General features: G+C 47.1%; 2 protein-coding genes across 2 annotated transcripts; both read right to left on the bottom strand.

Moving 5' to 3' along the window:
• Positions 1-1,422: 1,422 nt before the first annotated feature.
• On the bottom strand, positions 1,423-2,370 carry LOC142819032 (olfactory receptor 52B2-like). Its single transcript, XM_075903147.1, has 2 exons — positions 2,149-2,370; positions 1,423-1,932 (listed from the first exon to the last, which is right to left on the bottom strand). The coding sequence occupies exons 1-2, from the start codon at positions 2,368-2,370 to the stop codon at positions 1,423-1,425; spliced, it is 732 nt and encodes a 243-aa protein (XP_075759262.1).
• Positions 2,371-12,917: 10,547 nt separating this feature from the next.
• LOC102458185 (olfactory receptor 52E2-like) lies at positions 12,918-13,856 on the bottom strand. The gene has a single exon (XM_006117171.4). The coding sequence runs from the start codon at positions 13,854-13,856 to the stop codon at positions 12,918-12,920; it is 939 nt and encodes a 312-aa protein (XP_006117233.4).
• Between the last annotated feature and the right edge of the window lie 14,141 nt (positions 13,857-27,997).

The raw sequence follows: 27,997 nt of genomic DNA, 5'->3' as shown, positions 1-27,997 counted from the left end.
CGTGATAGTGGAAAAAAGAAGATTAAGGGGGGACATGATAGCGATTTTCAAATATCTAAAAGGGTGTCACAAGGAGGAAGGAGAAAATTTGTTCCTCTTGGTTTCTGAGGACAGGACAAGGAGTAATGGGCTTAAAGTGCAGCAGGGGAGGTTTAGGTTGGACATTAGGAAAAAATTCCTAACTGTCAGGGTGGTCAAATATTGGAATAAATTGCCAAGGGAGGTGGTGGCATCTCCCTCTCTGGAGATATTTAAGAACAGGTTAGATAGACATCTGTCAGGGATGGTGTAGATGTAGCTTGGTCCTGCCTTGAGGGCGGGGGGCTGGACTCGATGACCTCTCGAGGTCCCTTCCAGTCCTATGATTCTATGATTCTATAGTCAGATAGCACCGTGGGCCCAGGAAGCAGGAAAAAAGAGGGGGCAGAACAGCCTGGAGAGCGGGGGACTAGTTGCCGTGGGACTTTCCTCTCTCTCTCTGGGCTGGGATGCAAGAAGAGGTGGGGAACAGGTCCCTTCTCCCCAAGAGGGATGGGGTGGACTGCTCCTGGTGCCATGTTAATGATGATCCTGTTCTTCGCTGTCCCTGTGAATAAATAAACCTTCCATTCTGGATGGGGGCGCAGGGCCCGGTGACTCCCCCACACTCTGTGACACCCAGTATGGCCATTCGAAAGTCTTTCCATAGAGCCCAGAAGTATGTGTTCCCCATTATAGTCTACTAGACACCCTGGAGTCTGGACAGGCACTCTCTCGCTACAGAGTTATTAACAAACTGAGAATATGCACTGCTATGTGAGAACAAACCAGTTTCCCTTAAGTGAATTCCCATGAGATGGCAGATCAGGTTATTAGTAGAATGAAATGGGTTTACTATTGATTTTCTCTCCTTTCAATAGGAATTAGTCAAAGTGCTCTAATCAGCTAAGTCCTAAGTTATGTCTGCCAATACAGTGCAGTTTTCAATAGCCTAAATAGCCCCTGGAATCATGATTACAGATTCCACTCTACCAAAACACTGCAATGGCTGTGGAAGGGGGGTGGAGGGACATGGATATTACTCAGGCAGTAACAGGGGATGGGCAGGGAGGACTGAGCAAAGAGCAGGGTTTTGGGGGAAGGAGGCAGAGGAGCTGTGGAGTCTTGGTGGAAGAGCTGGGGGAAGGAGACGAGTATCGGTGGAAGAGGTGGGCAAGGGTTAGATTCCTGGGGGTCAAATACCGGCTGTTAAAAAGGCAACGACCAATGGGTTGTGCAGAGACTGATTTCCCAGTTTCTCATGCTTCCAGAGCACAGTAAAGTGCAGAAGGGATTTAATGTCACTTGGCTTGTCCAGTCTATGATTCAAGAGGGCCCAACACCACCTCACCAGCTACCTCTGCACGGAATTAGTTCCGACAGCCATAGCAGCAGGACAAATCGTTATACTCGTCTGTGACCAATGAGCTGTAGCAGCTTGCCCTGCATCTGTTTGGTTCTCACCCCGTAGATGACAGGGTTTAGCATGGGGGCTAAGAGGGCGCACACACTCGCAATGAGAACCTGGGAATGGCGGGGCACGCTCTGGCCAAACCGATGTATGAGGGCGGAGAAGAGAGAAGTCAGGTAAAAGGTTAAGATGGAAAAGAGGTGGGAGCTGCAGGTTCCAAATGTCTTGAGCCGGGTGTCCTTAGTGGGGAGGCTGAAGATGGCCCTGAGGATCTGGGTGTAGGACACAGCAGTAAGAAACATATCCAGACCCATCGCAGCGAATACAACAAAGAGGCCATAATAACTACTGATGCTGAGGTCCGTGCAGGCCAGCTTCACCATGGTTATGTGTTCACAGTACGGCTGGGGAATGATGTTCGTTCTGTAGTAGGGGCACCGCTTCACCAGGAAGGGATAAGGCAGTGCAAGGATGGCACCTCGCAACACCATGCCCAGGCCGGTCTTGGCCACCACGGGGTTTGTCAGGATGGTGGAATGTCTCAGGGGATGGCAGATGGCCACGTAGCGATCCACAGCCATGGCCATGAAGATCCCAGATTCCATCACTGAGAAGCCATGAATGAAGTACAGCTGGGTGAGGCAGGCACTGAAATCGATCTCCCTGGAATTGAACCAGAAGATGCTCAGCATTTTGGGCAGGATGGATGTAGACACAACCAGGTCGGTGATGGCCAGCATGCAGAGGAAATAGTACATGGGCGTGTGGAGGCTTGGTTCTATTTTCACAATGAAGATCATAATGAAGTTCCCCAAAATGGCTATGATGTACATGATGCAGAAGGGGATGGAGATCCAGACATGTTCCCTCTCTAGACCAGGAATGCCCAGCAGGATGAAGGTGGAGGGGTTGAACAAGTTGGTTGTGTTTGAGTCTGACATGGAGTAGGGAAGAAGGTGTCCAACTTTGAGGCAGAACGGTGTCTCCTACTTCTACCGTATGTCCTTACAACTTCTTGTATGGCCCCAGGATCTAGAGTTAGATGACTCTCAAAAATACCTGGATGGATTAACCATAATGTTAATATGAGACATTACAGGAGCTTGTGCTCTTGGGTGACATAGATATCATAGAACACTAGAATTGGAAGGGACCTCGAGAGAGCATCGAATCGAGTCCCCTGCCCTCATGGCAGGACCAAGCATCATATAGGGCATCCCTGACAGGTGTCTGTCTAACCTGCTCTGAAATATCTCCAGAGATGGAGATTCCACAACCTCCCTTGGCAACTTATTCTAGTGTTTAATCACCCTGACAGTTTTTTCCCAATGTCCAACCTAAACATTCTTTGCAGCAATTTAAACACATTGGCTACGTCTACACTGGCCCCTTTTCCGGAAGGGGCATGTTAATTTCAGCGATCGTAATAGGGAAATCCGCGGGGGACTTAAATATCCCCCGCGGCATTTAAATAAAAATGTCCGCCGCTTTTTTCCGGCTTTTAGAAAAGCCGGAAAAGAGCGTCTACACTGGCCCCGATCCTCCGGAAAAAGCGCCCTTTTCCGGAGGATCTTATTCGTACTTTGAAGTAGGAATAAGATCCTCCAGAAAAGGGCGCTTTTTCCGGAGGATCGGGGCCAGTGTAGACGCTCTTTTCCGGCTTTTCTAAAAGCCGGAAAAAAGCGTCGGACATTTTTATTTAAATGCCGCGGGGGATATTTAAGTCCCCCGCAGATTTCCCTATTACGATCACTGAAATTAACATGCCCCTTCCGGAAAAGGGGCCAGTGTAGACGTAGCCATTGGCTACGTCTAGACTGACATGATTTTCCGCAAATGCTTTTAATGGAAAAGTTTTCCATTAAAAGCATTTTCGGAAAAGAGCATCTAGATTGGCACGAACGCTTTTCCGCAAAAGCACTTTTTGTGGAAAAGCGTCCGTGGCCAATCTAGACGCGCTTTTGCGCAAAAAAGCCGCGATCGTCATTTTTGCGATTGGGGCTTTTTTGAGGAAAACAAATCTAAGCTGTCTACACTGGCCCTTTTGCGCAAATGATTTGCGCAAGAGGGCTTTTGCCCGAACGGGAGCAGCATAGTATTTCCACTAGAAGCACTGATTTCTTACAGTAGGATGTCAGTGTTCTTGCGGAAATTCAAGCGGCCAGTGTAGACAGCTGGCAAGTTTTTCCAGAAAAACGGCTGATTTTCCGGAAAAACTGGCCAGTTTAGACACAGCCATTGCTTCTTGTCCTATCCTCAGAGGCTAAGAAGAACATTTCTCCCCTCCCCCCTCTTTGTAACACCCTTTTCGATACTTCAAATATTATTCAGAAATCAAATTATGACGAACTAACCTTACTAATGCCAATTCCATATTTCATGATCTGTCAATCATTCTCACACATAACGGTTTGTCATCCATCATTTCTTAGTGCAAGAAAGCTGAGCTAGGGAGTCGGAATGTAGGGAGCTCCCATTTCTCCTCCTAGTTCTTCTAACTATTGGAAAAATGGTGGGAAAAGAGGGGGAAAATCCCCAACCATTGTCCAGCGAGTGCTGGGGGGAATCCTGACTCTAGCAAATGTAAGGGAAAAGCCCTTGGTTTCACTGACAGCAGCTCACCAGGAACACCCGCTCTTTTTCACAATGGCAGTCTAAGAAAGACAATGGTCAGATGCTAAGGCATGAGATGCAAAATAACCTGCTGTGGACATGCACTCAGTTTCTGTCTCACATAATGTATGAAGGACAGAGCAGATAGAAAGGGTATCTGGAGACAAGCTATTGTGGAGACTAATTTAGCTATAACCACTCAAGAGAGAACTTGGAGTCATTGTGGACTGTTCTGTGAAAATATCCACACAGTGTGCAGCAGCAGCAATAAATGCAAACAGAATGTTTGGAATCATTAAGAAAGGGATAGAGAATAAACCGGAGAATATCTTATTGCCTCTATATAAATCCACGGTCCGCCCAATCTTGAATACTGCGTACAGATGTGCTCAACTCAAAGAACTATCCACAATGACCCCAAGATCTCTCTCTTGAGTGGTAATAACTAATTTAGTCCCCGTCATTTTGTATGTAGAGTTGGGATTATGTCTTCCATTGAGCGTTACTTTATATTTATCAATATTAAAATTCATTTGCCATTGCGTTGCCCAGACACCTAATTTTGCGACACCTCAATCTGGGGCAATTTCTCAGATTTGTCACCTTCGAAGAATGTCTCAGGTTTGGGAATCTCCCCCAAGATTCTCAGCCGTGAAGACTTATGCAAAGAATTGATTTCATTTCTTTGCAAGGACCTTATTGTCTTTGGGCATGTCTAGACTACATGGCTCCGTCAACATGGCTCCGTTTCACAAGGCATACCGGAGTGGTAGACAAAGGCTTCCCTTGTCGACCGTACCGCGTCTAGACTGCCGTGCTGTGCCAGATCAGCTGATTGTCAGCACAGCGTGGTGGCCATTTTTATTTTAATGAAGCGGGGATTATTTAAATCCCTGCTTCATTGACTATGTCGAGTAAACTACTTTACATGGCTCTGTCAATGGAGCCATGTAGTCTAGATGCACCCTGCGAGTGCTCCTTTATAATCTTGATCATCTAGTGGCCCCACTGATTGTTTAGCCAGCTTCTTGCTTGTGATGAATTTTTAAAAATGTTATTAGTTTTTGAATGTTTCTCTAGCTGTTCTTCGAACTCTTATTTGGCCTTTCAAACTATATTTTTATACTTCATTTGACAGGGTATATGTTTCTTTCTATTTTCCCCACTAGAATTTAACTTCCACTTTTTAAATGATGCCATTTTATCTCCTGCTGCTTCTTTTACTTGATGGTTAAGGCACGGTGGCATCATTATTATTATATTAAAAATGCTTTTTTTTAAAAAAAATGGAGTATACATTTAAGTTGAACTTGTAGTATGGTGTCCTTGAAAAGTTTCCATACAGCTTGCAGGGATTTTACTTTTGTCGCTGTACCTTTGAATTTCTATTTAACCAACTTCCACATTTTTATGTAATTCCCCTTTCTAAAATGAAATGCCACAGCACTGGGCTGCTGTGCTGTTTTCCCTACCACAGGGATGTTAACAACATGATATATGGAAAACTGATCTTGTCAAATAAAAGTCAACTTCATCCTTTAATGGAGCTACATCTACACTACAGGGTTTTAATGCAAGAAGCTTTTTGCAGAAGAGATCTTCTGCAAAAACGTCTTGCACAAGAGCGTGTCCACACTACAAAAGCACATCGAAAAGCAATGCTCTTTTGCTTAAGAAAGCGTCCAGACTGCATGGACACTTTCTGGAAAAAATGCTCTGATTGATATTCACAAAATAGCCACCAGAGCACTTGCGCTTTTTTCAATTGGCTCTTTTTGTGCAAAAAAACCCTGTTACCTGTCCACACACACCTTTTTGCGCAAGAACTCTGGTGCGAAAAGGAGTTATTCCTTGTAGAAAGAGGAATACCTACTCCGCAAAAACCCCTATGTCCTTTTGCTTTACTGTAAATTTTCTTGCACAAAAACGCGCTTGAGGTGTGGATGGTCCTCACCCTGCAGTGTAGTAGTAGCCTGAGAGTAAACATTTGATTCATAAAGGAACCAAGGAAATAAAAAAGACTTCCATTTTTAGAGGCATTTGATTTAGTAGGGGAAACATTCAGATAACAGAACACAGCTTATTACACTCAAACAGACAAATAACACTCCCAACCAGTAATAACGATGGCAATTTAGCATATCAAAGGGCAATTTCCCTGAAGGTGAGACAATTTATCAGGAAAACTGATTGGAATGAAAAATATAGATGGAAAAAAGGTAAGAAAAATGGGAGATCTTTGAGAAGAGATCACATTGTCAGGTGACCCAAAGCCTGGCACACAGTGAGGGATCTGGAGTGTTCGGTGAACTGGGCCCATGCAAACAAAATGGGTGTGTCTAGACTGACAAGATTTTGCGCGAATTGTGCAAAAACTTGCCAGCTGTCTACACTGGCTGCTTGAATTTGCGCAAGAACACTGACTTTGTAATGTACAAAATCAGTGCTTCTTGCGCAAATACTTTCACGCTCCTGCTCGGGAAAAAGCCCTCTTGCACAAGAAGGGCCAGTGTAGACAGAGAAGAATTGTTTTGCGCAAAAATGCCCCGATGGCTAAAATGGCATTCGGGGCTTTCTTGCGCAAAAGCGCATCTAGACTGGCCATGGATGCTTTTGCGCAAAAGCACTTTTTGCCAAAAGAATCCATGCCAATCTAGACGCTCTTTTGTGGAAATACTTTTAACGGAAAAACTTTTTCGTTAAAAGTATTTCTGCAAAATCATGCCAGTCTAGACGCAGCCAAAATGTTTATTCAGTCAAATGCAAATTTATCTCTTCAGCACAGGAAATGCAGGCCAGACATCAGGGCCATCCCTACCAGTACCGACACTGCAGCGCCCACAGGGGGAGCAGCTGCTCCCCAGTGGTGCCTGTAGGGGAAGAAGCTGTGGGGCTGGGGTTTGCCAACTCTGCCGGACCAGAAGGGCTGGATACAATTTGCTGTAAAGGCATCCGGTCCATCTGGGTAGGGAGTGTTGGCAACCCGGAGCAGTGTAGGGAGGGAAAATCAACAGCAGCCCAGGGGCACTGGGTGGGGCAGAGGATGAGCCAGGTCGTACTTCGGACTGCCACCTGATGGGTGGAGGTTGGGGGCAGCCCATGGGGGACAGCCAGGAATCGGAGCCCCATCGCTGAGCCATGGGGGGCATCCGAAGACACCACTCCATTTCCTTGCTGTTTCAAAAGAGGTGAGCGCACTGGTAGGTTGTCTTAGCAGATGCCCAGCATGCAGGTCGCAGTAAGGGAGGGTACCGCACTCTCCAGTGCCGGTTAGGCCTCAGTCAGAGGAGTGTGCCCAGTGATAGACCCCTCTGTGTGGCAAAGATGCAGAGACGCTGGAAAGGACCCAGAGGAGAGTGACAGAGACATGCCAAGGGAGGGAATGCTGGCTATGTGAGCGAGATGCAGGAACCTGCGGTGTTTAGTTGAGATGAAAGGATATGAAGGGGGAAAGTGAAACCCAACTTCGAATACTCAAATGGCTGCCGTTAAAAATGGGGGGACTCTTGCCTTAGAGGGCAGGACAAGAAACAATCAGTTCACTCCAGCACAGCAGATTGAGAGGAAATCTCAGGGGAAAAGTCCTAACTGTAAGAACCTGAGGAGACTGGAAGAGACACTGCGAATGGTCATGGAAGGTCCTTCAATGGAGGATTTCCCATGCAGGCCGGATACTCATCTCTCTGGGACTGTTTAGGCACAACAAATCCTGGATCTTGCAAGTGGGTCGGACAAGCTGCCCCTGGGTTCCTTCCATCCCTGTGGCTCTATGATTGTACCATGTCAAATCCTGGTGTGGACAAGATCTCGGTCAGTCACACACATTATGGAGCTCTAGACAGGGGTAACTGGGTGCAATGTAATAGCCTGTGTCAGACAGTAGGTCGGAATGGATGATCTTAGTGTCCCTTCTGATAATGTACTCTGTGCATCTATCGATAAAGAAACTGGATCAGGCATTTATATTTATTGTGTCAAGAGCTTAGCTAAATTCGATTCATAGTGGCTGGGCACATGTAGGTGCTGCTGTGAGCACCTCCTTTCTTTAAAGCTGGCTGAGACGAGGACTGAAATTTTCCATCCTGGGTGTCTGCTCTTGGTTGAATTGGTTTTTTTTTTTTTTAAGTTTCAGGCATAAAACTTCAGCCACATTAAGAAATGGGTTAATGTTGTTCCTCTCAGCAGGACCAAACACCATCTAGATTATTCCTCACAGGTGTCTCTCTAACCTACTCTTAAATATTTCCACTGATGGAGGTTCCACAACACCACGCTAAACTCGGGATCTGCAGCCTGCCTCCAAACAGCCGCCATGAATGTGATGTGTGTGTAAGTATTGCCGTGCCATTAACAATCCGTACCAATGAATAAACCTCAATACTGCTCTAGTTCACCCTTTCTCTGGGTTCATTCCTTGGCTGGTTTCAAGCACTGGTAACAATCAGAGGCCAACTTTTCTCTCTACCCCTTGTAACACCCTTTTGGATATTTGAAAATTTCTATGATGTCCCTTCTCAGTCTTCTCTTTTCCAAACTAAATAAGCCCAGTTCTTTAAGTCTTCCCTCATAGCTCATGTTTTCTAGGCCCTTAATAATTTTTCTTGCTCTTTCTCACAACAATGAAGTTGGACAAAACATGCCTATGTTCAAATAAATACTGTAATGTTTCTAGTGTGGCGCTCCAGCATCTCCATGACACTCAGCAGGTTAAAGTCAGGTAAGAACATTTAACAGCAAGAGCCCCGTGGGGCAGAAGGAGGAGGTGACAGTTTCTGTGCATTAACACACAGCTGGCTCCTCAGGTTTTTCCTCAACTCTTACTCCAAGGGGAATCTTGCCTCAATGGAGCTCGAGCAAACTAAGGGCCATGGTCTCAGAATTCAAACACCCCAACCCTGTTCTCTGTCCCTTCACATCTACTTCGCCCTGGGTTTGTAGAGCAGGGGAGCTCCTCAGCAAGAGATAGTACCTGTGAGTTCTCAGATGGAAGTGTCTTTTCTCGGAGTCCCTTCAGGTAGCTGCGTCCCACACCTCTCTCAGCCCAACATCTCAGCATCTACAGCAGCATCTTACGCCGAGAGATGACCCACAACTGTGCACTGGTTATAATACAGCTCTGTGTGGTCCCTGAGGTGTTCGCTCAGCATCTAGGGGAGAAGTGGCATCTAGATGTAAACACAGTGGTTAAAAGCCTGACTGCACTTCTGGGCTATTTACCCAGTGTTAGGAATAAACAGTAATTAAGGGGCCTTCCCAAAGGGAGATGAGAACTCCTGGGTCCTGGGCTAAGTCAGACAGAATTTGATTGCTCTGTGCATGTATCTATATTTAGAATTATAGATGATTCAGGAAAAGAAAATTAGGGATAATATTGTTGACTAATATCCAGCTTCTCATCCTCTGTAATCCCTACTTTGAACTACCGTTACTCCTCCTTGCAGAAGGAGGAACGGTAGTTCAAATTAGGAGCTTTAATTTGAACTACCTAGCCCGTGCCATGTGTAGCTGTGGGCAGGGAGTTCGAACTACCGGGCATTTAAAAATGACGGCACCCAGGAACATGCAAATAAAGCCCGGGATATTTTAATCCTGGGCTTCATTTGCAAGTTCGAATGACTACATTAGCCACCCTGGTTCGAACTAGAGTGGCAGTGTAGACATACCCTGAGTGTAGTAAGGTCACCAAAGGAGTAGGTCAGGATTTACTGCCGAGGTGTCCTGACAGGTCTCCAGCTCTGTCAATGATGATAACCAGAAGGCTGCGTGCATGTGTGCTCAATCATGTGTGCCGTGTGGACTTGCACAATTAGTCACTGCAGCAGACTCCGAGAGAGCCTCCAAAGACCATACATCAGATAAGGATTGAAGGACCACGGCTAGTTTATTTTAAATCAAAGTACAGTAATAATTGTCGGTAGACTATAACGAACCACTACCCACATGTACCCCATAACAATGGACTCAGCTCAGTGAATGGGACATCCCACTGCGCCCTTGGCTGGACAAAGAATGTCCATCCAATGACACCACTTTATACACAGGTACGAACAAATTACAGTAGACTTCCAATAATCTGGCACATTTGCGACCTAGGTGGTGCCAGATTATCGGATATACCGGAGTATCAGGAGGTACTGCATACTCCCAACCCAATCTCCCTCCACCTCCCCACCTTATGCTCAGGTCCTGGAACCACCAGTACAGACGCACATCTCCCTCCAGGCACTGGGCACGAGCGCTGAGCGGCCGGCTTTTCAATCAGCTGGCAGGGACACCATGCATAACCCAATCTTCTTCCCCCTCCCCTTCCCCTTTCCCTTCCCCGGAGCCAAACACTTCTCCTCCCTGCCGTAACCCACATGAGAGCGGCTGACCTGCGCGGTTCCGGGTTCCATCCTGGTTCCGTCAGGAGCACTTGCCATTTTGATGCCAGACTATCAGGCGTGCCAGACAATTGGGTGCCGGACTATTGGAGTTTTCCTGTACACATAACTTCTGATGTGTCTGGTTACCACCCTCTGATGTTGCCCCCTCTGACACTACTTAGATACCACCCATCGCCCTGCAATTTGTGGTTTGATTAGAACACATCTATCCATCATGATGTCAGTTTAAACCCTTTCCTGAACCTGGGTCGGTATCTGCGGGGAGTGTGGGTACCAATGTCTTTTTTAATGAGCTCGTGTTACCATTCTTTTGGAATGTGCTTTCAACGTATGACCAGTACCAATGACTGTTTGACAGCTGGTATCTAGTACCAATGACTGTTCTACACCCGGACCTATTACCAATTAGTGTTTTACACTCTCAGCCCTCTTCATGCCAAGTTCTGTGAGCAGGGCCAGCCTCTTGCTCACGGTTTAACTCTGCTTTATATTAGCCAAGTGTTGTCTATTGTTAGCTAGGCCTCAGGTCTCACACCAGCCCTGTGAAAAAAGGGCCCATATTTCAGGTCCTCATCTTTCTACACTGAGAAACAGTGAAGGAGGTACACCTGGGTGAGGCAGGCACTGAAACTAATCTCCCTGGAATGGAACAAGAAGATGCTCAGAATTCTGGGTATGGCTGGCAGCTGTTGCACGGTTGTATGACGAGAACATGGTGTGATGCTTTATGACTGAATATGGCCAATTTTATCAATGTTGCTACCAGGGTTCTACAATAACAATGAATGGTGTACAAGGTATGTCCTGTCAGGTGTCAATGGAACATTCTGATTGGCTAAGTATGACTAGCTTAGTTATATGCTAATATGTTTATATATTTACTGCTTCAAGTTCCTAAAAGCGTGTTACAAGGATGAGGGAGAAAAATTGTTCTCCTGGGCCCCTGAGGACAGGACAAGAAGCAATGGGTTTAAACTGCAGCAAGGGAGGTTTAGGTTGGACATTAGGAAAAACTTCCTGCCTGTCAGGGTGGTGAAACACTGGAATAAATTGCCTACGGAGGTTGTGGAATCTTCAACACTGGAGGTATTTAAGAGCAGGTTAGACCGACACCTGTCAGGGATGATCTAGATGGTGTTTGGTCCTCCCATGAGGGCAGGGGACTGGACTCGATGACCTCTCAAGGTCCCTTCCATTTCTAATGTTCTATGATTCTATGCACGTATCATCTCTGTGTCTGCAGTTATGATGTTGGTGATGTACGGCCACCAGAAGAACAGGGCCAGTTCTTGGCCAGAGCAATGGTGTGGAGGAGTCAAGACTCCGAGCTCTTATTCTCAGCCCTGCCACTCACTCATTCTATGGACTTGGGTGAATCCCTTTACCTCTGCTCGGATCAGTCCATCCATGACATGGGATAACACTGCCTAGCAGCCACTCTAAACAGCTTCTAAATGTAATGACCAAAAGCACCGTGTGGAGTGTATGTTAGACTCAGCATCACTGCTCAGCCTCACCCTGGGCACTGGGTGCCCTGTAATCCCAGATAAGGTGCCGTGTATGCATAAGAATAGCCAGCTAATGGAAGATGCCCTTTGTCCCCCTCCCTTTGAGCTACTGCAGTTACTGCAGCCTCTGCCCAGTGTCCCACACTCCCAAGTAATATAGGGCCTCACCCTACAGCCTCTCTAAGTTGTTGCCCAAATAGCTGCCAAGTTGATTCAGAGCAAAGGCCTCTAGCCTGTAACTACTGCAGGGATCCTGCCCGCTACAGGCTCCTAGCAGGAACAAAAAGGAACTGGAAGCTAAAGACACTAGTCTCGGCCCTCAGAATTTTGTAGCTGAGCAGCAGGGGACAGGGTCTTGAAGGAATAGGGGGAGACAAAGGCTGGGCTTTGAAGGAAGAGGAGGGGCAAGGGGCCAGGGGTCAGATGGTTTAACAAAAAATACCAAACACCTCCCCTCCCCCCCCCCAAATAAAAAAGAACACTGGTAAAAAATTTCGTTGAGAAAAAAAAGGGGGGAGACGAAAATTGTTAAGCAAAAAAAAAAAAAAAAAGAAGTGCCGTGCCTTTAAATGGCCCTGCACTCCTCACTTCCTTGCTCCTCCCAGATGCAGCAGGAAAATTGTCCCCGCCAGACATTTCACATGTCTGGTATTTTCTGTTGTTTTTTTTTTAAACCAGATGGGGGACCCAAATAATGGACAGTACGGGTGAAAACTGGACACTTGGCAACCCTAGTCCGGTTATAAGCAATTCAAAAGGTGGCAGCCGTAAGTGTTACTGAGTTCTGCACACACCTACTCACCAGTTTGTCATCCTAATGCAGAAGGAAACATTCAGTTCACGATTTGAGGGGGTTTTGTGGTTTTTGTGAGTTGGTTTTTTACTGTCCACACTAAGAGATTCAGGAAATAGGGGCACATCTTATATCACCAGCCAGCTCTGCATGAGCTCATTCTAAAAGCCAGAGCACCAGAAAAAAAATTAGTGAGTAAAAAGCCAGAGCAGCTTGTCCCAGATCTGCTTGGTCCTCACCCCGTAGATGATGGGGTTGAGCATGGGGGGTATCAGAAGGTACACACTGGCAATGAGAATGTGGAAATGCAGAGGTATATTATTTCCAAAACGGTACGTGAAGGCAGAGAAGAAACATGGGATGTAAAAGGCTAAGATGACACCGAGGTGGGAGCCGCAGGTCCCAAAAGTCTTGAGCCGGGCGTCTTTTGTGGGGAGGCGGAAGATGGCCCTGAGGATCTGGGTGTAGGAGATTGTGATAAAAAACACATCCAGACCGAATACACAGAGCACCACAGAGAGGCTGTAGTAACTACTGACGCGGATGTCAGCACAGGCCAGCTTCACCACAGACATGTGCCCACAGTACAAGTGGGGGATGATGTTGGTTCTGCAATATGGCCACTGCCTGGCCAGGAGGCAATTTGGTATTGTGAGTATGCTACTGCGCAGCAGTACGGCCAGACCGGTCATGGCCACCACGGGGTTTGTCAGGATGGTGGAATGTCTCAGGGGATGGCAGATGGCCACGTAGCGATCCAACGCCATGGCCACGAATATGCCAGACTCCATAAGCAAAGAGCAATGAATGAAGAACATCTGGGTGAGGCAGGCACTGAAATTGATCTCTCTGGAATTGAACCAGAAGATGCTCAGCATTTTGGGCAGGGTGGAGGTGCACAGGACCAGGTCGGTGGTGGCCAGCATGCAGAGGAAATAGTACATGGGCTCATGGAGGCTCCGCTCCCTCTTCACAATGAAGAGGATGGTGAAGTTTCCCAAGATGGCTATGATGTAGACGGTGCAGAAGGGGATGGAGAGCCAGACATGGACCGCCTCCAGACCAGGAATGCCCTGCAGGATGAAGGTGGAGGGGTTGGTGAATTCGGTTGTGTTGAAATCTGACATGGAGGACAGGAGAAGGTGTCCAACTGTAAGGCAGAACAGTGTCTGCTGCATGTACCGTAAGTTTTCCTGGCCACCTGTGTGCAGCCAGAGCTCCTAGAGTCGAGGGAGATGGTTGACGTGCCAATACCTGGATGGGGAGACAATGTATATATGAGACACTCTATGCGCTACTGGAGGCTGTTCTCATGGGTGACTCTGACTGATCTCTTAACACAATGAAAAATGTTATTTTCATTATTCGCATAAATTAATAGTGAAAAAACTGACCCTACTAATGCAAAATCGATACATTACAGTGCACCATGAATCAATAATCTGTACATGATATGGTGTAAAAGCAGCGAGGAGTCCTGTGGCACCTTATAGACTAACTGAAGTGTAGGAGCATAAGCTTTCATGGGCAAAGACCCACTTCGTCAGATGCATGGAGTGGAAATTTCCAGAGACAGGTATAAATATGCAGGCCAGGATCAGGCTGGAGGTGACGAGGTGGATCCAATCAGGGAGGATGAGGCCCACTTCTAGGAGCTGATCTGGAGGTGTGAATTCCAAGGGAGGAGAAGCTGCTTTGTTTAGTCTATAAGGTGCCACAGGACTCCTCGCCGCTTTTTCAGATTTAGACTAACACAGCTAGCCCTCTGATACATGATATGGTGTGTGAACCCTAAATAAGCACTAGCAGAAACCCACATTCCTGATTATCCCTCCTTGTTCCTGAATGGACTGAAATGCAGGGGGAGAGTCCATGCTATTGAGAGTTCTCCGGTCAGTGAGTTGTTCCAATATGAATATGAAATAACAACTCCTGGGCCAACACGTATGCGGGGGAAACTTCACAGCCAAAACTCACTTTAAGGGAAAGACCTGGCTGTAACCGGTAGGAACTACAAAGAAATACCTGCTCATTCACAGCAATGGCCAAAACAAAGACAACGTTCATATACCTAATAGCATCTGATGAGGTGGCTTTTACCCACGAAAGCTTGTACCCTACGAAATCTGTTAGGGTACGTCTACACAGAAGTGTTATTTTGGAATAGCTGATGTTATTACGGAATAACATAGTCCATGTCTACACTACAAGCAGTTATTTCAACATAATGTCAAAATAATGTCAAGCTGGAGGATTTCATACTCTGACTCCTGTAACCCACATTTTATGAGTCCCAGGAAGAGCGCTCTTTCTCGTACTTCCTGCTGTGTAGACAGCACTAAAAGCCGAAATAAGCCATTTTGACTTAAGCTACGCAATTGACGTAGCTCAAGTTGCATAACTTATTTCGGCTTTAGCCTTGCTGTGTAGATGTACCCTAGGTCTCTAAGGGTGTGTCTACAAAGCAGGGCTTACCTTGAAATAAGCTGCGCCGCTTCATTTCCCTATGTCTAGAAACCTCATCTACATGGCTCCGTCGATGGAGCTATGTAGTCTAGACATACCCTTAGTTTCCTCTTTTCTAAGCTGAAAAGTCCAACTCTTTTTAATCTTTCTTCACATGGGACCCGTTCCAAACCCCCAGTCATTTTTGTTGCCCTTTTCTGAACTTTTTCCAATGACAAGATATATTTTTTTAGATAAGATGACCACATCTGTACCCAGTACTTAAGATGTGGGCGTACTATTAATTTATAGACCCAATAAGCCATTCTCTGTTTTATTCTCTATCCCTTTTTTAATTATTCCGTATATTGTGTTGGCTGTTCCTGACTGCCACTGCACATTGAGTGGATGTTTTCCATGGCTACGAAATCTCTTTCTTGAGTACTAAGAGCTAATTTTAGTCCCCATCAAAAAATTCATTTGCTGTTTTGTTGCCCTAGTTTTGTGAGACTCTTTTGAAGGTCTTTGTAACCCACACACCTAATGTGGCTCCGTGTCCCGTCTAAAAATAACTGGCTTTATAGCTCAAGCAGTAGAGACTCCTACACTAAGCTCCTGAGATGCTAGGTGCAAATCTGTCCAGTAGCAATTACATCTTCACCGGCTGCTTTGGTCTTATCTAGAGCAGCTTAGTATCATCTGAGATTTTGCCACCTCACTGTTCACCCTTTCTCCAGATCATTTAAGAATATGTAGCCTTGCGGGACCCCACTCGTTACCTAAGGGCGGGACACCACTAGCCAGAGCCTTGAAATACAAAGGGCGGAGGTGAGGTTCTCGGAGCTTTCCCGCAGCCGGCTCCTCTGACCTTTTCTCAGTTCTTATTCCACTGGGGAGTTTTGCTTTATTGGGGCCTGAGCAGCGAACAAGCCGCAGCCTCACAGTACAGCCTGGTGTTCTACACCCACTGACGAAGGACCCTGCGCCCCTAAATGCAGCCACCTCAGAGGTGGAGGCCACCAGCCAGGATGGGCAGGGAGGCCCGGCAGAAAAGCGACCTTTGGCCTGTGATTCTAGAAAACACTCATCCGGTGTGGCAGAGCCCGGGGCTGTTTAACTGGTGCGCAGAGCAGAAAAGACTCCAGAGGCATCCTCTGTGCCACCCGCCCGCAGAGCACTGGGTTTACTGAGCCGGGGAGCCCCCAGCAGGAGACCGTACCTGTGAGTGCTGAGAGGGACGTGTCTTCCCTGGGACCCCCCCTCAGGCAGCCGCGTCCCGCACCTCTCTCAGCCCAGCATCTGCAGCAGCGTCCCACACCGAGAGCCGGCACAGGGCTGGGCACTGGTTATAACCCAGCTCTGGGCAGTCCCAGGGGGGTTCCCTCGGCCTGTGGGGGAGAAGCAGCATCAGGATGCAAACAGGTGGCAGAGAAGCCTGTCGCCACGTCCATGCTCTCTACATTTGGAAGTAAACAGCAATTAAGGGGCCTTCCCAGAGGGGGAGAACTCGGGCTCTGGGCTGAGGCAGGGAGGAATTAGCGGCTGTTTGTAATTGTGTCTATTTAACTATGACTGTTGATTAGTAAGAAAATGAGGGCTAACACCTAGCTCTCCACGGAGTCTAATACAATGACACCACCCAGGACGGCTGGGCAGGCAGCAGACAGACAGATCTGCAGGCAGGTGATGGAGGGAAGACACGAGGACTTTGTGCAGGCACACGGGGCTGCTAGGTGGGATCAGACGTCGGTCGTTCCCATCGGTATCTTCCATCACACTGGGCAGCGCCTTTCACTGACGGATCCCTCGATCACCCAGCAAAGCCAGTTCCCCCGGTGTTTACCATACACATTCCCACACCCAGCGCTGTCCATGGGACACACCGAGCCTACGTACTTAGCCTCTTTAACAGGGCTCCTACAATTCACAGGCTCTTCTCCTGCTCTTCTATCTCCCTGCATTCTGTTATTTCCTCTCCAGTTCACCTCATGAAGCGGGGGTCTCCCAAGGAAGCTCCTGATCCTATAGATTGGAGTTAGTCCCTCAGATGCCACAGGACTACTCATTCTTTTCAAAGTCACAGACTGGCACAGCGACCCCCTGAGACTCTCTAGCCAAGGCAAGGCCCAATGAGCAGTTCCCCATTATACAGATAGGTAAGGTGAGGCACAGGGAGACGTGACTTGCTCAAGGTGACGTAGGGTATGTCTACACTACCCCGCTAGTTCGAACTAGCGGGGTAATGTAGGCATACCGCACTTGCAAATGAAGCCCAGGATTTGAATTTCCCGGGCTTCATTTGCATAAGCCGGGCGCCGCCATTTTTAAATCCCCGCTCATTCGAATCACGTGCAGCGCGGCTACACACGGCACGAACTATGTAGTTCGAACTAGGCTTCCTAGTTTGAACTACCGTTACTCCTCGTGGAGTGACAGGGAGTAAGCAGGAGTGCAGGATTTCCAGCTCTCACCACGGTCACTCTAGGAGTAACTGAGCGTATGGCTGGAAGGGAAGGGGCTGTTCGCCCTGGGACTGGGGCACAGCCGAGCCCTCTGACACCCCAGCCTGGGTCCTTCTCCCACTGCCAGGCTGCGACAAGCTGTGATTCTGTTCAGGCCTCGCACCGACACCCCCAGACAGGGGGCAGGGCACTGCCAGTGAGTGAGAGAAATACTTCCACTAGCCAGCTCCCCCAGCTCTCCCGCCCATGGCCCCAGAGCTGTTCCTGTTCCTGAGCAAAATTCCCCCTGACTTTTCCAAAGCCCTGTGGTGGGCTGGCAGCCCCAGTCTGGCTAGAAGGGGACAAGGCAGAGCCCTGGCCAATGAGGGACAGGCTTATAAGGAGCCAATGAGAAGGTTGCTTGCTGGAGCAGCTCTGCTTATAAGGAGCTGCTGGGCGGAGCAGAGGGCAGTTGGGCTCTGACCAGCGAGGGTGCAGGACCGACTCCCAGGGGAGGAGGAGCTCCTTGGGCAGAGCAGGGCAGGGCAGGCTCAGGGGAATTAGAGAGGGAGGCTCTGGCCTGATACCCACTGGACTGTGGCCTGGACACCAGGGCCAAGAAGGTGCCAAGGAATAATGGGGAAGTGGCCCATGGTGCAAGAGGCCGTAGAGGGGAGAGAAGGAGGCAGAAGAAGGTTGATGCCAGAGGGCCCTGGGGCTGGAACCCAGGGGAGTGGATGGGCCTGGGTCCCCTCCCCTCCCAATTGGATCGATATCTTGTTGCCATTGGAGTGTAGCCCTGTGGTACTGATGCTTGCCTCTGAGGGGTGGGATAGACGTTGGCTGCAGTTGGCCATGGTGATAGGCATGAGCGGAGGACTGCTGATACCTCCAGGAGGGGGTGAGGCACCAGAGGGGTGGGCTTTGCTGGAGGGCCGTGCCATGAAGAGGACACCGTGGTCCTGGGAGCAAGGCGGGTCCAGAGCTAGAATGTGGAGAGAGCGCAGAGCAATGGCAGGTGAGACACCAGCCAGAAGGGGGCGCCCTCCTATGGGCTGAGCTATGGACCCCACCAGCAATTCTGGACCACTCCACACCAGTTCTGCTGTAGGCACCCAGCTGACACAGCCCTGTAGAAAGAGGTCCCATCTCCAGCCCATCAGGCAGCTCCCTAGAGGCCCAGGTCAGTAGGAACGAGCTGCGTAAGGACCATGGGATGGGCTTTGGCACCAGAATGCCTGATCTGGAGCAGCTCAGGGAAATGGAGGGATATCTAGATGAGACTTCCTGGGACGGTGTAAAATAGTCCCTCCCCTGGCCTGACAGCCTCTCTGCTGTGGAGAGGATGGAAGTCTCAGGGAAGGAGAACATTGAACTGGAGCCATCAGACCTTCCTTCCAGATGATGTTATCGGAGCCTCTTGTACTGAAGATACCTGCTCAGGGGAATGAATTTCAGTTATCGGGAGAGATCGCTAATAGCTGGGGGGATTCCATCGTTGAAAATGTCTGACTGTGACTAATTTGCAAGGTGTCAAGACTGGATCTCTTGAGATATCGAGATAGATTTGCGTGTAGTGCTGGGGAGGAGCCAGAGGTCATGGGACATGCAGGTACCGATGACATAAGGAAGTATGAGAGAGGTTCCAGAGGCCAAATTAAGGCTGCTAGATTAAAAGACTAAAATCCAGTAAAACCATGGTAATGTTCTCCAAAATGCTTCCACTTCCAGCTGAGCCAGATAGTCTCACATTACTGCAGGGACTCAATGCACAGAGGAGATGATGGTGGAGGGAGGAGGAGTTTAGAATCTTTAGGAATTCAGGAAACTTTGGGGGGAAGTTAGATCCTATGCAGGAGAAAAAACACACTGTAGTAGAGGCAAGATCTGAGACAGGATGCTGGTCCTACTGAAGAGACCGTTGTTTCTGAAAACGCTAATGAGCCAATAGAGAGGGAAGGAGGAAACTCTGGGTTGGGAATCACACAAAGCAGTCATGAAAAGGGCTCTTGAAAAAATATACACTACCTAGCCGTGAGAGTAGAGATCACAGCTCTCCGGGAAAGGAAGGCAGAGAAGATCTCAGTGTTGGGAGTGGGGATCGTGGGGATGGATTTTCCACATAACCATAAACCCAGGGGATGGGAAGCAGCTGCACATGCAAAGTCTCCTTACTTCCTTACCAAACCAGCCCCTGGCATTCCCAGAGCACAAAAGTTACTTTAGGTTGAAATGCCTGTTGAACGGGACATGGAGGGGAAAGGAAAACCAGGAACTAGACACATTGTAAGGTTCAGGGAGGAGTTGAAAGACACAATGAGACTTCGATTCTTCTCTGCTTCATTTTAACTACTTCAGATACTCACTGATTTAACTATTTCAGATACTTCAGATAACCACAAGATCTTGCATGATCTAAAAATAAAAAAGGAGCCATATAAAAAATGGAAAGTAGGACAAATTACAAAGGATGAGTATAGGCAAACAGCACAGGAATGCAGGAGCAAGATTCGAAAGGCAAAGACACAAAATGAGCTCAAACTAGCTACGGGAATAAAGGGAAACAAGAAGACTTTTTATAAATACATTAGAAGCAAGAGGAAGACCAAGGACAGGGTAGGCCCACTGGTCAGTGAGGAGGGAGAAACAGTAAAAGGAGACTTGGAAATGGCAGAGATGCTCAATGACTTCTTTGTTTCGGTCTTCACCGAGAAGTCTGAAGGAACGCCTAACACAGTGAATGCTAGTGGGAAGGGGGTAGTTTTAGAAGGTAAAATGAAAAAAGAACAAGTTAAAAATCACCTAGAAAAGTTAGATGCCTGTAAGTCACCAGGGCTTGATGAAATGCATCCTAGAACACTCAAGGAGCTGATAGAGGAGGTATCTGAGCCTCTAGCTATCATCTTTGGAAAATCATGGGAGACAGGAGAGATTCCAGAGTACTGGAAAAGGGCAAATATTGTGCCCATCTATAAAAAGGGAAATAAGAACAACCCAGGAAACTATAGGCCAGTTAGTTTAACTTCTGTGCCAGGGAAGATAATGGAGCAAGTAATTAAGGAAATCATCTGTAAATACTTGGAAAGTGGCAAGGTGATAGTGAACAGCCAGCATGGATTTGTAAAGAACAAATCATGTCAAACCAATCTGATAGCTTTCTTTGATAGGATAACCAGTCTTATGGATAAGGGAGAAGGGGTGGATGTCATATACCTAGACTTTAGTAAGGCATTTGATATGGTCTCGCATGATATTCTTATTGATAAACTAGGTAAATACAACTTAGATGGGGCTACTATAAGGTGGGTGCATAACTGACTGTATAACCGTACTCAGAGAGTAGTTATTAATGGTTTACAATCCTGCTGGAAAGGCATAACAAGTGGGGTTCCGCAGGGGGTCTGTTTTGGGACTGGTTCTGTTCAATATCTTCATCAACGATTTAGATATTGGCATAGAAAGTACACTTATTAAGTTTGCAGATGATACCAAGCTGGGAGGGGTTGCGACTAATCTGAAGGATAGGGTCATAATTCAAAATGACCTGGACAAATTGGAGAAATGGTCTGTGGTAAATAGGATAAAGTTTAATAAAAACAAATGCAAAGTGTTCCACTTAGGAAGGAACAATTAGTTTCATAGGGTATGTCTACACTACCTCGCTAGTTCGAACTAGCGGGATAATGTAGGCATACTGCACTTGCAAATGAAGCCCGGGATTTGAATTTCCCGGGCTTCATTTGCATAAGCGGGGAGCCGCCATTTTTAAAACGCCGCTGGTTCGAACCCCGTGCAGCGCGGCTACACGGGGCACGAACTAGGTAGTTCGAACTAGGCTTCCTAGTTCGAACTACCGTTACTCCTCATGAGTTCGAACTACCTAGTTTGAACTACCTAGTTCGTGCCCCGTGTAGCCGCGCTGCACGGGGTTCGAACCAGCCGGGTTTTAAAAATGGCGGCTCCCCGCTTATGCAAATGAAGCCCGGGACATTCAAATCCCGGGCTTCATTTGCAAGTGCGGTATGCCTACATTACCCTCCTAGTTCGAACTAGGAGGGTAGTGTAGACATACCCAGACATACAGAATGGGAAGCTACTGTCTGGGAAGGAGTATGGCAGAAAGGGATCTAGGGGTTATAGTGGACCACTAGTTGAATAAGAGTCAGCAGTGTGATGCCGATGCAAAGAAAGCAAACATGATTCTGGGATGAATTAACAGGTGTGTTGTGAGCAAGACACGAGAAGTCATTCTTCCATTCTACTCTGCGCTGCTTAGGCCTCAGTTGGAGTATTGTGTTCATTTCTGGGCACCACATTTCAAGAAAGATGTGGAGAAATTGGAGATGGTCCAGAGAAGAGCAACGAGAATGATTAAAGGTCTAGAGAACATGACCTATGAGGGAAGGCTGTAGGAATTAGGTTTGTTTAGTTTAGAAAAGAGAAGAGTGAGGGGGGACATGATAGCAGTTTTCAGATATCTAAAAGGGTGTCATAAGGAGGAGGGAGAAAACTTGTTCATCTTGGCCTCTGAGGCTAGAACAAGAAGCAATGGGCTTAAACTGCAGCAAGGGGGGTTTAGGTTGGACATTAGGAAAAAGTTCCTAGCTGTCAGTGTAGTTAAACACTAGAATAAATTGCCCAGGGAGGTTGTGGAATCCCCATCTGTGGAGATATTTAAGAGCAGGTTAGATAAATGTCTATCAGGGATGGGCTAGACAGTATTTGGTCCTGCCATGAGGGCAGGAGACTAGACTCGATGACCTCTCGAGGTCCCTTCCAGTCCTAGTATTTAAGATTCTATGATTCCCTTAACCCCCCCTATTTTCGATACTCTCTGCTCTCTATCTCCCGCACCCTTTTTTCTCTGCCCTTCTCTCCTATTTATTTTGGGTCTGCACATCCTAAACTCAGAACTTTGGTCATCTGAAGAAGTGGGCTGTGCCCACAAAAGCTCGTGATCTCATCTACATGTTTTGTTAGTCCATAAAGTGCTATCAGACCATTTGTTGGGTTTTTTTCTGTACTGACTAACTCAGCTACCCCCTCAAGCTTCTAACAACTTGGGACGGCCTAACTGTGATAAGATTTGGAGATATTGTTAAATCTCATGACACACAGTTCATTGCTAATGCTAAATCTTCTGAGAGAGAATTTGGTAAATCTGATGAAGAGGTGTAACAAGAATGATTCTGTAAAAAGGCTTTGAAATGCTAGGAATATTAATCAAGAAGCCCTGTGGGGATACAGCTTTCTAGCTAATATGTGTAAACAGGCCCAAAGCTGTCCAACAAGGGAACCATAATAAATGTGGTCGCCTGGGTGGGAGGGAAACTGAGGCATGACATTTTATGGCATTGATGTATATCTGTATTGAGTCACCCCCAGTTGAAAAAGCACAATATTTAATGATGCCATAGATACAAAGAGAGGTAATCTAGAGACCCATTGGGGAAAAAAAAAAACGTGTTCACTTCTGAGCCCTCAAGGCTGCTCTACAAAACGTTGAAAAATTCACAGAATTGTGCAAGAACACCTGTGGGTAATACTGTTGAGCATCAGAGTCAATCCACGACTGACACTGTTGCACTAAACTATACTAAACAACCTGTCGTATAAAGTATCAATGGAAAAGATATGATTGTATGAATATGATCATACTATCGGTGTGCATGCATCATAGTTATACCTAGTTATGAATGGTTTTCAGGCCATGTGACCAGCTCGTGTGACACTAGACACCATTGTTTGCCTGAACTTTTCTAGTAACCATTCTGGGGATATCAGCTTAGAAAAATAAGGTTCCCTCCATGTGGCTGAAGCTACAATAGGTGGAAGTGACCTCACTCACACAGCTTGTCCTCACTCCTCACACAACTCAACACCTGGAAACACTGTAGGACTGAGCTGGGGTTGTGGTCCCAGGCTGATGGAGTTACTAATCGAGGTGTGGATAGTTGGTGGACGGTCTGTGCCATCAGGATGAGATATCTCCAAATCTTGAAACCTTCTGTAACGTAAAGAACTTAGTTTGCTGTTTTCTTTGTTTCTTTGGCAAACAAATTTTGATCTATTGCCATCATCACTGACTATCTTCTACTGTGTAAATCATAGACCTATAGAACCATAGAGCTGGAAGAGACCTCAGAAGGTCATCAAGTCCAGCCCCCTGCTCTAGGCAGGACCAATTCCAACTAAATCAACCCGGCCAGGGCTTTGTCAAGCCAAGACTGAAACACCTCTAGGGATGGAGACTCCACTACTTCCCTAGGTAACCCATTCCAGTGCTTCACCACCCTCCTAGGGAAAGAGTTTTTCCGAATATCCAATCTAGACCTCCCCCACTGCAACTTGAGACCATTGCTCCTTGTTCTGCCATCTGCCCCCACTGAGAACAGCCTCTCTCCAGCCACTTTGGAACCTCCCTTCAGGAAGTTGAAGGCTGCTCTCAAATCCCCCCTCACTCGTCTCTTCCTTTCTGTAGTGGGGGGTCCAGAACTGGACACAATACTCCAGATGTGGCCTCACCAGAGCCGAAGAAAGGGGAATAATGACATCTCTGGATCTGCTGGCAATGCTCCTCTTAATCATAAACCCCTTTCAATTTACCCAAAATTGTTGCTAGAAATGTAAAAGGGAAATGTGCTCAGGGAGGGGGCTGGTACCTTGTCCTCCCACAGTGAGCGAGGGACAGCCTGGTAATGAACTTTCAACACTCAGGCTTCTGATCAGGGCAAAATAATACAATTCTGGGTCCTAGCCTGGGGAATTCCTGGAAACTGGCTGGTGTCTATTTATTGTGGGCTCATGAGTGGCTAGTGAAAGAACGTAACTGCACCCAGGTTTGCCCTGTCTGTATGTGTGACTTTGGAAGTGTAACACCTGGTGGAAATGGGGCTTGTCACAGTCTCACAGTGTGAGACGATGTGCAGATGAGTGTGTCAGAGGGCTTGGTGGTTCCCCCGTTCCTGGTTGTTCCCCGAGGAATCTGTCACACCCGCACAATGAGCAGAGAGACAGTGGATGCAGCAGAGAAGTCAGGACTTCTGGGTTCTGTCACTCTTGGTATAACCTTGGCCAAGGCAAATATGCCTAGGCCTCAGTTTGCCTAGCTGTATAATGGGGATAGGTGCAGAGGGATCTTCCTTTGCGAAGTGTTCTGAAAAATCCTTCAATGAAAGGTGCTGCACAGTGTGATGAGAATGACTTATCACTGATTCTTTAGCAAGAGTCCCGTAAACCTCCAGTAAGTGTTCGTGTCTCCCTTAAGTCATCAGTCTCCAGATCTGTCTATCTAGTATCTGTCAATCCATCCAAGGCATTTACAGGTATCAGACCCTCAACATATCCCTGCTTTGCTTACTAATCTACTAAGAATTATACCAAACAGCCAACTCCTCCCTCCCTCAGCCCAAATTCCAGGAGTTCTCATCCCCTTTGGGAAAGTCCCTTAATTGCTGTTTACTCCTCAGGGTGTGTCTAGACTACCTAGTTTTTAGAATTCTTACATCAACCTAACTACCACTGCTTGTTGGCATACTTACTGTGCTGCCATTTTTGCAGGTGGTGTAAGTGGGGTGTACACTGAAGCGGTATGGAAGCTCTGCTATAGCATTATTTTGAACAGTGACCCATTTTCAGCAGAATATTTCCCCCTGCTATACCAATGCCTCAGTCAAATCACATTCTTTTTTCTCTGCTTGATATTCTTCATCAACCAAAAGTGCTTTCTCATTCAAGGATGGAATCAGGTTTATTTTATTTGACAAGAGATGCTTTCCATAGCCCTGGTGCTAACTGCCATTCATTATATTCCTAGTTTTGTTCTGAACTAATCCCATTCCAGCTTTCCCATCATTTTCTAACCTTGTCAAATCTGGTTTTTAACTTTCATTGTATTTTATAACGTATATTTTAAAATACTTTCTTTTGCTTGTTTTTTTTCTTTTGCTTCTTTGTTTTGGCTCTGCTACTGCCTGATTGATTACTTCTGTTTGGCCACGTCTAGACTGGCATGGTTTTCCGCAAATGCTTTTAACGGAAACGTTTTCCGTTAAAAGCATTTGCGGAAAAGAGCATCTAGATTGGCACGGACGCTTTTCCGCAAAAGCATTTTTTGCAAAAAAGCGTCCGTGCCAATCTAGATGCGGTTTTGCACAAGAAAGCCCTGCTTGCCATTTTTGCGATTGGGGCTTTTTTGCGCAAAACAAATCTGAGCTGTCTACACTGGCCCTTTTGCGCAAAAGGACTTTTGCCCGAACGGGAGCAGCATAGTATTTCCGCAAGAAGCACTGATTTCTTACATGAGATCGTCAGTGTTCTTGCGGAAATTCAAGCGGCCAGTGTAGACAGCTGGCAAGTTTTTCCGCAAAAGCACTTGCTTTTGCGGAAAAACTTGCCAGTCTAGACACAGCCTTTCTGACTGAGATGTGTGGTTGGTCGGTCAAGTTATGAACCATAAGGATCCCCTATTGATGCTGTTTATTTTCCGCCTTGACTGCTAAAGGACTGGAAAATATTTCCTCGCCTCATGAGATACGCATCATACTGCATCTTTTGAAATGCAGAAAAATATTTTTTTCTTGAAAAAATGTCTAGCTCTTCAGCAACGTTATCAAGTTTCCTTTCCACTTGAAGGAATTGGCCTAATCCTTTTCTAAGATTCTTTTTTATTCTTACTATACTTTTTAACCTTCTTTTTCTTACCGTTAACACTGACAAGCATGGGGATTTTTCTGAGATGCCCCAGGGATGCGAGCAGGTCTCTGAGTGGCGGCCCAGGAGCTCACCGCTCACAGGAGCAGGAATTCGCAACTCCGGCTCATTCTGAACCCGCAGATTCACCGGGACGGGCTGGCGAAGGCTCAGACTCACTCTTGGAGCCTTAACTCTGCATCCCCCCCAATCAACAGCCGCTGCCCTGGTGGGGTCCATTTCCCTCCTGGTGTCACGGCGAGACCCTGGGTAGGGCCCGGAAATCAAGTCTCCTGATTCCATCCTGCCACTCAGCCTGGGTATGATCCTGGCCAGGATACGTCACCCTCTGCCTCCACTTACTTATCTGTACATAGGGATACAGCCGTAGGGACGTTCCTTCGCTGGCTGGTTTGGATCCCCATTAGTGAAAGTTGCTGCCCACTATGATGATTGTTACTTTTGAGTATTACTGACCTCTGACCTTCTGGCCAAAGCCCTGGGTAGGTGCGTAAAGTGTGTATGTTCCCAGTCCGTCGTCTGTCTGTCCAGTACGTATTCATCCCTCTGGGGTATTTACAGGGTATTGGGCGCTATGGAGACCAAAGTATTATCCCTAATTTTTCCCACGAATCATCTATAATTCTTAAATGTAGATAAATGCACAGAGCAATCAAATTCTGCATGACTCAACCCAGAGCCCAAGAGTTCTCATCTCCCTTTGGGAAGGCCCCTTAATTGGTGTTTACTCATAAAGCTCTATAAATAGCCCAGACAGGCTTGGAAGCACTGAGTTTGCATCCAGATGCTACTTCTGCCTTGGAGGCTGAGTGAACGTTACTGGGACCACACAGAGCTGTGTTAGAAGCGGTGCATAGTTGTGCGGGACGCAGCGGCAGATGCTGGGCTGAGAGAGGTGTGGGACACGGCTGCCTGAGGAGATTTTGAGAAAGGACACTTCCATCTGAGAACTCACAGGTCCCATCTCTTGCTGACTCACTCCCCTGCTCCACACACCAGGACAAAGTGGATGTGAAGGGAACGAGAACAAGGTTGTGGTGTTTTCATTCTCAGGCCCCTTGGTTTGCTCAAGCGCCGCTGAGGTAAGAGGCTTCTTGGAGTAAGGGTTGAGAAAAAGCCTGCGGAGCCAGCTGTGTGTTAATGCACAGAGACTCACCTCCTCCTCCTGCACTACGGGAAAACTTGCCAGCTGTCTACACTGGCCGCTTGAATTTCCGGAAAAGCACTGACGATCTCATGTGAAATCATCAGTGCTTTTCTGGAAATACTATGCCGCTCCCGTTTGGGCAAAAGTCTTTTTCTGAAAGACTTTTGCGCAAAAGGGCCAGTGTAGACAGCACAGTAGTGTTTTCTGCAAAAAAGCCCTGATCGCGAAAATGGCGATCGGGGCTTTTTTGTGGAAAAGCGCATCTAGATTGGCCACGGACGCTTTTCTGCAAAAAGTGCTTTTCCGGAAAAGCGTCCTGACAATCTAGACAGGCTTTTCCAAAAATGCTTTTAACGGAAAAGTTTTTCATTAAAAGCGTTTTCGGAAAATCATGCCAGTGTAGACGTAGCCATTTTGTCCTAGTTTCATTTTTTAATGTAGCTGGAGTTTTATGCCAAGATCAGATACCCAGCCATTGGAAAATGTCAGTCCAAAGAGTTAATGTTTCATACACTTACAAACA

Source organism: Pelodiscus sinensis, chromosome 1, assembly GCF_049634645.1.
Source record: "Pelodiscus sinensis isolate JC-2024 chromosome 1, ASM4963464v1, whole genome shotgun sequence".
In the NCBI taxonomy this organism is placed as follows: Eukaryota; Metazoa; Chordata; order Testudines; family Trionychidae; genus Pelodiscus; species Pelodiscus sinensis.
The sequence above is the reverse complement of the archived record's forward strand: the minus strand, read 5'-3'. Positions and strand labels throughout refer to the sequence as shown.